The following is a 10,696-nucleotide window of genomic DNA, read 5'->3' on the forward strand; positions in this document are numbered from 1 at the left end:
TATTTTTGACAGATACTTGGTTTCAGCTTTGTAGCAACAGTTTGGGAAGACCATATCTGGTCTAAATATTACATTACCAGTCTTTATGTTTTGGTAAGCTAAGCTAAGTATTACAATGCCACCATACACAAGGCCAGATACATTAAGAAGTGCTTTTTCCCAGTTTGGCGTGGAAGAACTTGAGTGGCTTGCTCAACCCCATCCTACACCTTTGGGATGAACCGGAGTCATGTTTTAATCAAGCAACGCAAGTCAACCTTATTAATACCCTTGTGGCTGAATGGGAGCAAATCCCTGTAGCCAGGTACCAAAATCATGTGGAAAACCTTCCCTGAATTCTGCACGCTCTTATTGCAACAGATTTGACAACCATTTTGGATGCTAACTTTGTGTGCACACTGTTCTGAGTTAGTGGTACGTACACAAAACAGACCTCATCAGGTCAGTTGGAAAAAAGTTTTATTCACATAACTAGACACTCATTAGATCACAAGTAACAGCATCTCTCTCACACGCACACAGACACACGTGCATATGGGTTAATGCAATCAATGGGGACCAGGTATCACACAGTCTCCTGCACATATAGTTTGGGTTCTCACACATCTTCTCTGCAGCCACGTCAGCAGTAGTCAGAGTAGTCCTCCTCCACATAGTTGGCTGGAAAGAGCCCCACCTGGAGACATGAGAGCAACGCAAGTAAGACACAAATACCTTAAAAATTAGTAACTGTTTTCTAGTTATAAATGTGTCGATGTCTGCAAATTCCTCACCCGGCCATACACCTCTCCTTTCCACCAACCACTGTGACCTTTCTTGGATAGGATCTTGATGGTGTCTCCCTCCCGCAGCGACAGCTCTGAACGGTCCCTGGCTGAGAAGTCGTACCTGGCCCTCGCTACGCCAAAACTCCTCATGCTGCCTCCTGTGAGACAGAGTCCACATTACAAACCATGGATAAGCTTCAATGAATAGTTTAACACTTTGGAAAATTTTTGTTTTTTGCTGAGAGTTAGACAAGGAGATTGATAACCTTATCTGTGCATTAAATATGATGCTATAGGGTACACTTAGCACAAAGCCTGGGTAAAAAAAAAATAAAAAAAATAAAAACGTTTTTCATAATCCCCTCTAAAACCACAGTTTCTCATTTTAACATTTCAGCTTTTGTATGGAATAAGCAAACAAGACATAACGTGTAATTTTCCAGCTTTACAGGTGCTGGTAGAAGGATTTTTAGCTAGCAGCATGACTCTGAATAGCAGTGTCGGTCTGTCAGTACTCAGTTGGTCCAAAATGAAATCTCTTAACAGGTATTTGATGGATTACCGTGAAACCTTGTACAGACATTCATGTTCCCCAGAGGATAAATCCTACTGACACTGATAATCCCCACCATGAGGCTGACAATTGTGGTTTCAACACAATTCGACAAGTTTGGTGTAGAGATTTTTGCTATCTGATCTACCACCAGTAGGTTTATGACCAAATTCCAGTATTTCCAGAAACACTGAACTATTCCTTTAACACAGTCTTAATGAGGAGTGTGTGACAGAGACGTGCTGTACCTGGTGTGCTATTTGGCGTGTCGTTGGACGAGTTGCTCTGCTCTGGTTGTTTGTAAGGCGTCCGTAGGGTGGTGTCCACATCCTTGAAATACTCCTTCAAAGAGTTCTGCTGGTAAAACTGAATCATCTCCTAACACACGGCCAAGAACAGTAACGGGGAGAAGACGAGAGACACGTGAGAGAGATGCTGGTTGTGTTGGAGACGAGGAAGTTGTAATTGATTGAAAATCCACAATGTGAGAGACAGTTTCAGTGTGTGTGTGTCAGTGTGAGTATCATAAGTTTTTGGTCAGATGAGGGGGTTAAAACATACAATTAAACCCTTGAATGCTTTCTTCTCATTGATGCGGTACAGGCCTTCAGTGGACGTGATCTTAATGTGTCTGATGTCCATGTTGAACCTGGGAGAGCACAGAGCGGGAAAAGAGAGAGTAAAAAACATTAAAGGGAAAGTTCACACAAATCTCCCAAGGTGGTTGAACAGTGAATATTTCGTGTTTGGTTTGACAGCGGAACGTTGTAGCTGCTCCTTTCAAAAGAAGGAAAATAGACTCTCCCACTTCTGCAATTAACAGGTTTCATATGACAATGACTGAATAGAACATGTACTAATTATTTGCTGGAGAAGTTGAATTTCCCTGGTTTAGAGAGGAAGTGAAACTTGAGCTCAAAGATGCCTAGCAATTTATCTGGACCAGTATACAACAAAGTATTTGTAGATCAAAAGACATCAAGGCGTCATGGTTAATACCAGGCTAAATTCAGCTGAAAAGTGAAAGGTTTTTAAACACCTGCTTTTTATATATATATATATATATATATATATATATATATATATATATATTTAGGGCTGCAATTGAAGATTATTTTCATAATCGATTAAACTGCGGATAATTGTCTTGATTAATGGATAAATCCTTTGCTCTATAAATGTCAGAAAACTGTCACCAACAGTCAAAAACCCAAATATTTTTTTATAAAAAGCACAAACTCTTTATAATTAAGAAGCTGGAACCAGAGAATCTGTAGCATTTTAGCTTGAAAATTATGTAAACAATTTATCACTTATCAAAACAGTTGCTGATTTCTCTGTCAGTGAACTAATCGATCTCTCATAGTTACATACAACTGCTTAGACAGCATTTCAGAGACTAAATTTCAACATGTACCTGCTAAATATATTAATAAATATATTAAAGTTAGCACACATAACCAGGACCTTTAAATAAAAGAGCCATTTGTAACAAAATGAAAAACAAATGAGTCACTTACGATAAAAGAAACTGAACATTTGTCCAGTTCCCTCAGAACCAAACACTGCTTTTATTGATGAACTTACTTGATGCTGATGGCAAACTCTCCTCCATCTTTCTGCCGCACGAGGAAGGTTCCATCAGACCGTGACATTAGCAGGTTTTTGGCAGCACTTCTGTCCATGTTCCCAGCAAACCTTCAATCACAGTGAGAATCAGGGGCTTATTCTTTGCTTGGAGGAACTCAGTAAAGCTCATCTGTGCTCAGTTCAATACACTCAGTAATAAAAAGTTTTGCTTTAAAGTTGTTGTATTACTTACTTTAAGTGTCCCTATTTAGTTTTTATAAGCAGTATACACACTATTAAATAATTTATAACACACTATCATGTACGGTACTTGTCATTAATTATAACAGCTCCTATAAAGATACAGTTTATATTATTATACTTGTGTTGTACAATATTATAATTCATTATCTCTTCATATACCAGGCGCAGGAGCTGGCTGTTGTAGTTGTTGATACTATACATTAACAAACTCTTGTATCTGCTTACAACTGTATTATAGGGTGTTATAAACCATTTATTAGATTTTATAAATTTATTTGCTGCTTATAAATGCTAAATTGGGGGACTTAGAGTCTTACTAGAGCAGCTTTCTGTAAAAATGTAACGTGACCACAGCCACACTTTCAGATTATTATGACATAAAGTTGTAGTTTGTAGAAAAACAACACATTATCTGGATGAAAACTGGTACAGACAATAAGCTTGCTTTGTGTTTCATTCCACTGAGTCATACTTGATTTCACCACCAGGTGGTGCCAAAACAGGACATTTTCAAATCCTACACATAGAGACTTTAAGGACAATACCACGGTTTTCACAGGCTGTTTTATATGTTGTTATTAGCATGTAGCATGTCCTCTGGAGTTGGTCCACCATTGTTATTATCATGAGGTGACTAATAACTAAAGGTTATTGTACACATGGAAACCAATGGTGTGAGGTGCTGGATCTCATTAGTGTCACAGTGATACAGCATGTCTCAAAAACTGCTTTAAAAGCATCAGTGCTCCTCAGTGTCTGGTTCTGTTTTTGTGGCTGTCGACTACAGTTACTCTCTGCGTCAGCCCTGTGGTGTATCTCTGTCAGTGTTGCAGTGCACTGCAACACAGGAAGGCATAAAGCTATGAGGTTAACAGTGGCTTGTTGTGCGAGTGATTTACACCAGTTCCTGTTCATACTCACCAGCTGAAGTCAGACAAGTCGGGGTCGGCCTCTGGGAAAGGGTGAGATCACACAGAGGTTAGACATAAGACTGCAAAACTCTGTGGTCATGGCGGTAACTATGTTTCACTTCCTAAGACTGCTAGTGTTGGTTTTCAGTACAGCAAATAGCCAGCTGGTACAAGCTGACATATCCCACAGGACTAAACTGAACATGTATGTCTTTGGTTTGTCAGATCTATATTAGAAAAAAAGTATTTGAAAACATTGCTTTGTCATAAAACATTTTTCAAGGTTTTGATGACATTTTCAGTTTTGAGGTGAGTGAGGGTGTTTGCTGTTTAGCAGCTCATGTTGGCTGATACTCACAGAGACGTAGGGCTGAACTTTCTGGCAGGGGAACCATCCCATTTGACCAACAGTCAGGTTTCTTCCCTGAGTGACACACACAGCAACAAATCACACAGCTGCACTCTGGTGGACCAAGCGGTCATTGCACCATATGAATGAATCAGTGGATCAACATGGATAAGTCACTTATAAACAACCTCCACCCAAAAACAAATTAATCAAAAGCAGCTGATATTGATCTGAGGCAATTCACATAAAACGTGCACCGTTAGTGAGGAAATCATGCAAAGCTTGAAACAACTGAACCACAACTGTGTGGTGACATCAAAAGACGATTTATGGATAAAAATCAAATGAGAGATTGCGAGTATCTTCAGGTGAAGATTTGTAATAACCATTAAAATAGTTTGTTTGAGAGTAAAAGTTTACTGAATATTATGGATCCACTGGGCTCTGGTTCAACAGTATAAGTACAGATTAAAGCACAATGTTGTGCTTGTTTTCACCCTTTTGCTGCAGATACTCCACACTACCACTTTCACAAAACACACCTTAGGTGTAAGGAACTTTACTACTTTCTATTTGTGTTCTTTCATGTCAGTACAAGTAGTAAAATAAACTTGCAGAGAAACTTTATTTAGATTTCTAAACACTACAGTGAAAAATAAAGGAATAAAAGGCCTTTAACTGTCAAAGTTAGGACAATTACATAACTGAAAAATAAAGCTGTTTTGGCAGCTTCTTGAAAAATAGTAAATAATTCATACACAAACCTAAAGGCTAAGGAAAAATGATCAGCAACAAGGTAAATGTCATCTGAAAGGCTGTTCCCACAGCAAAGTTTTCAACTTGTAACAGGAAAAGCACATATGTTACTAATAACATTAATGATGGCTCTGTTTTATTCAAGTGTCCCAGTAAACCATGACAGTGTGACAGTGAGGCAGCATGAACAATATACCAGGACCCTGAAACTGAAGCTGCATTAGGGTTTGATTTATTTTCCAAATCAAAACCTTTTGAAATGAATCACAGAATAAAAAGCAGAAAGACAGACGTGCACGTCGGGTACGAGTGAGGAAATGGAAGACAGAGAAGAAGATGCAGAAAGGAAAAAGACAAAAGAGACTGAAAAAGACAAAAGCATTTCACACCTACACATTAACCACAGGAAACCAGGCTTGAAAAACCCAACAAAATAATGTGTGACCCTCCTCAGTTTTCAGAATGCAGAGTGAATTGCTTGAATTTTTTTTTTTTTAAACGTTACCTCCCACCATGGCAGGTCGGCATCAGCCCGGGTCAGCTCAATGATGTCACCTTTGGAGAGGTGAAGAGGTTGGCCGAAGCCCACAGGAGGCGGAGGCAAGCCATAATACTCCTGACATACCTCCATCTTAGGAAATCCTGAGAAGAAGAGCGAGAGAGAAGAGATGCTGAGATGTTAGGAAGGAGACCTGACAGGCAATGAACACACTTTATTTCTTTCAAATATTTCATTTACTCTTTAAACACAAAGGATGTTGTTCTGGAGAGTAAACATGATGACAACACATAAATTCCTTACCAACGCTGGAGTGTCCGGAGGACCTCTGTGTTTTATTCTGGAGGAACAAAAGACAAAAGAACTGGAGTAACTGTACCTCATGTTTTATATATTTGCATGAGTTACATTTAAAAAAAGACATAAAAGGAGATGTTATTATTCATCACCTCTAAAGGAATAATCTTACCTTCCTCGTAGTGCCAGCGTGATCTGTAATTCCAAGAGGACAACCAATGTAAGAAGCGATAATCACAATAATTACACTGATTGGAAGCAGTACGTGAACTCAACCACATGCATGTACACAGACCTGAGTTTCGTCCGCAGGCAGGGACTCTGCCTAAACACTCTTTATGTGCAGCCATTTTACAGCGAGTGCAGCGATAGCCCTGGAAAAATATCCCTCTGCAGACAACAGATGGAGAGATTCAACCTCAGCACACAAGTCTTTAGTGGGGTTTTTTCCTCTCTTTTTAAATTGGAGCTAAGAGAGGAGCTGTGAGAAACAGCTAGCGAGACAAAAGTACCTTAACAGCATCGAGCAGGCCTTGCAGGAGGTGGTGTCCTCGAAGCAGTGCATCTGGAAGTCGTGGTTGTTGGCTGTGGAGTTCTCTGGACACATATTTGACCTGCAACCATGAAGAACAGCTGTTTTGTCAGAGAACCAACCAATCACAGAGCACACTGAAGGCACCAACAGTTTAGTATTTGTTTCTGATGTTTTTACATCATATAATTCACAAGAAGATCCTTTGAAATATTAAAATATTTGATTACAACAAAGAAGCTGATTAACTTAAAACTGCAATAATAGATTTTGTGGCTACTTGGAAGGTGAACACAACCCTGACATATCAACACTTTTTAAGTTGGTATGTGAATGTGAAACTGATAACTGTTACTTATTTATACATTCAGCAGAAATGGAGTAACATTATCATGAATACTCTTCTGGAGTGTTCACCAGCTAGTTTCTAATTTTGTCTGCTGTTTGATGCTTTGCTGGTAATGCTCAGTGGGTTTGCTAGCTTTTTTTTTTTTTTTTTTTTTTGGCTACTGTGGTCAAAAGCGATTCTGTGAGAGTAGTGAGAGAGAACCAAAAGAGTTGTGGCCCAGAAAACCCCAAAAATTAGCCTAAAGATGCTATAAAGACCCATGCTGAAGGGGAAGTGCTGAGTCAGGTGATAATTCTCTGTGGGTTTGTGACCACAAGTGACTCCTTTCACATTACACATGGTCATTGTCTGCATGGTCTGCTTTAAGGATTCCCAGGGTAACACTGCCTCTGAGCTGTACCCATTCAACATTCTGTAGCTGCATAGGAGACACTGTACTCTTTTTTAAAGTCTTTAGCAAAGGTAGTGTGTGTGTGTATAGGTGTGTGGTAACTTACAGAGCCATCTCAAACTGCTCCAGCCATTTCTTCTTCAGTTCTCTGGTTTTGAAGAATAAGTCGTACCCACACCTCCCATAGCAGTCCAGCAGGAGGAACAAATAGGACCACTGCTCACACACACACAAACACACACAGTTAGTCTTATAGATGTACTATCTAGTATGACTGGTGCTACAGAGTGAAGGAAGCAGAGGAGAAGACCTTTTTATTGTCCTTCTCTCCTGTGGTTTCATCTCGTATCTGGTAGTGCTGTAGTTCAATGATCTCCTTTAACTCAAAGGTCTCTCCACTCTTCTTCTTACACACAAACATGGCTTTATCAAAGAGGAATGCATACCTGACAAACAGCAAATCATAGAGAGATACAACAAAAGGTCAGATAAACATGGCATTCCCACGTGAAAAAAATACACAGAGACACATACACAACACACACCTGTCCTGCTTAGACTTCTTCTCCGAGCTGCAGATCTTCAGCTCTCCATCAATCTTGGGGCGACCGTAGAAAGCTAGAGACTGAGTCTGAAAAGCAGAGGAGAGGAGGGTAAATAAACAAAATGGCTGCCATGAAGAAATATATGAAAATGAAAACTCACCATGTTTTCTATGGACAACTGGAAGGACGTGATCTGCCTGATGATCTCATTGTCTCGCTTCACCTCGTTCACACACTGCGCCAGGTCCTGGAAACAAATACACACACACATACACAAATAAATTCATGTTTAATTAAAGCTGCGAGCAGCGTTGAACGGGCCCTCGCACCCGGCGCCCGTCGGGGGAGCGGCGACCGCGGGACCCCGGCAACCGCGGGGTCAACGCAGGTCGCAGGGCACACGCTGGCGTAACAGTTCACACTTCCCAGATGTAAAAATTTTAAATAAAAGCTTTTACGCTAATTATTTTCTGTGATAATATTTTTCAGAGCTCATCATCTGTGACAGCTCTTGGCTCTCTTGACTGTAACCTCCCTGTGGAAGCTTCTCACAGACTCAATCAACTCCTCTTCCCCTCCCCCCTCAAACACAAACACAAACACACACACACACACACACACACACACACACACACACAGATACCCCCTCCCAAAAGGAGATAAAACTCAGTTTTAACTTGAGTTTAAAAGCTTTGAGCTTTGAGCAAAAGCATTTTTTTAAGTTCTGTTATTGGGTGCATATATAAATCATTTATGCTTAAACAAGGCTTATAATGAAGTTATTTGAACAGTGAATATCTCATCTGCCTAAAGTCAGGGCGAAGCCACTAACCAGCTGTAGGGATGGGTATCATTAGGATTTTATCTTTATCCATACAGACCCCTATCAGTCCAGCTCAGACTGTTACTGGTTTAAGAGAGTGAAGTTTATAGCAATTTGCAAAATTTGGAGATTAGTGACAAACTAACCAGTTAGACTACATACAGACAAGCTTTCATTTTAGCTGTTAGTAACAGTTTGCCATGAGCTTAACCAGCGTGCTGTGCTTCCTGTTAAACATGTTATGAGACTGTGGACAAGGCTGAAAATATTACTTTACTAACTACTTGCCGAACAGGCGCTTTGACAAAGAAAAGGTAAAGGCCAGCAGCTTTTACTTTTCAATGCACTTGTCGTCAACTTGAGTGGCTTATATTCAGCTGGTTCACCTCGACGCCCGTGGACCTAGTGCACTTTTCCTGTCGCCGTACACTGAGTAACACGAAAAAATCAGCTGACCCCGTGTGAAATTTCCTAACTGATCAAAACCAAACTGTAAAGACAGCATCAATCCACGCTCAGCTTTGGTCAAGGGGAGACATATGGGAGAAGATGAGTAGAGAGATGGAAAGAAACAGAAAGGGTGATGGAGAAAGATTACATGAATTCAAAATAACCTACAATTCCTTAAAATTAATTTGAAGCCAGTTTAATTTTTTGAGCCAGCTTTGACATCTGCAGATATGAGTTTCTGAAGAGGGGCCTGCTGAGGTTAGATGTGCTGAATAATATCCATTTTCATATCAGAAAAAACACTGCATTAAACATTGTCTTAGCTCACTGAGCTGAGGTCAACAGGTAATATAACCAACCTGTGAGGTGGCTCACCCCCGTAAGATAAACACATAAATGATCCCTGATAGAACCGATAATTAAAGGCACATCAGTGACAGGGAATGCTATTAAAACTAAACTATAAACTGGTGACATTAACTGCAAAAGAAGATTTTTATTGATACATTTCAGGTAGAATTTAGTTTTCAATAAGGAAAATGCTGTAAGAAACCTGAATTTGTTGCAACAAATTTAAAATAAAAGCTTTTATGCTAATTATTTTCTGTGATAATATTTTTCAGAACTCATCATCTGTGACAGCTCATGGCTCTCTTGACTGTAACCTCCCTGTGGCAGCTTCTCACAGACTCAATCAACTCCTCTTCCCCTCCCCCCTCAAACACACACACACAGACACACACACACAGAGACCCCCTTCCAAAAACCCATCAAAGAGTAATACAATGGCTCCATCTGTAGGATAAAGTAGAGAGTCGCAACAGGAAGTTACCCCAAAATCTGAGGTTTCAAACAGGAAGTTGGGTTTCCGAACTTTGACGGGCCAGAACCGGCACACGCTTCGACCCAAACTCACAATTTTCGGAGCCAGTCTTCCAAAAATTGTCAAGGAGGGGCTGACAACATTTGAAGTGAATCTGGTCACCCGTCTAGAAACTGGACATCACACTATAAAATATGTCATTTCCTGCTATAAATAGGTGGCGCTACAACAATTGTATGAATATTGACATATGGATGTGTGCAGATAGGTACCATTAACAATCCTGTAAAGTTTGATGCAGTTTGGACAAAGTATGGCCGAAATATAGCAAAAATAAAGCAACTTCCTGTTTCGTGGCGAGTAATCGAACTTTGAGGGGCCATAACTTCCACGCCCTTCAACAAAAACTCAAAATCTGCCGCAATTTAACATCGTCTATGTCTTAAGAACATACTATTAAGTTTTGAAGTCAATCGGATAATGCGTCTAGGACTAGTTCGCGTTCAAGCGACCCCTGGAAATGGCCAAAAACACACAATTTTTTCACCTTCCGGTCAAAATAAAAATACTTTCTGTTGGGTTTAGAATATGGCTCCAAGAGACTTTTTGGTGTGTCATGGGATGTTACATATGTGTGCAGATTTTCAGATTTTTAGGCGCAACGGGCTTGAGGGGCTGTTCCGTTTAAAAATGTAGGTGGCGCTACCGAGGGCATTTTACCACGCCCATGCTCAAGACCCCTAAATTATTAAATTTTTCGCCGTGCCTGACGCGTCTGCAAATTTTGGTAAGTTTTCACGCATGTTAAGACCCTCAAA

At 40.1% G+C, this 10,696-nt stretch overlaps 1 protein-coding gene across 1 annotated transcript; it reads right to left on the bottom strand.

Moving 5' to 3' along the window:
• Window positions 1-442: 442 nt before the first annotated feature.
• Window positions 443-8,053, bottom strand: LOC108893012 (proto-oncogene vav). The gene is made up of 16 exons (XM_051068190.1): window positions 7,943-8,053; window positions 7,783-7,868; window positions 7,548-7,683; window positions 7,344-7,453; window positions 6,478-6,579; window positions 6,261-6,355; window positions 6,138-6,160; window positions 5,972-6,008; window positions 5,675-5,811; window positions 4,392-4,488; window positions 4,075-4,105; window positions 2,908-3,018; window positions 1,882-1,969; window positions 1,569-1,698; window positions 774-925; window positions 443-676 (listed from the first exon to the last, which is right to left on the bottom strand). The coding sequence occupies exons 1-16, from the start codon at window positions 8,051-8,053 to the stop codon at window positions 623-625; spliced, it is 1,500 nt and encodes a 499-aa protein (XP_050924147.1). The 3' UTR covers window positions 443-622.
• Between the last annotated feature and the right edge of the window lie 2,643 nt (window positions 8,054-10,696).

Source organism: Lates calcarifer, unplaced genomic scaffold, assembly GCF_001640805.2.
Source record: "Lates calcarifer isolate ASB-BC8 unplaced genomic scaffold, TLL_Latcal_v3 _unitig_269_quiver_2224, whole genome shotgun sequence".
NCBI classification, from domain to species: domain Eukaryota; kingdom Metazoa; phylum Chordata; class Actinopteri; family Centropomidae; genus Lates; species Lates calcarifer.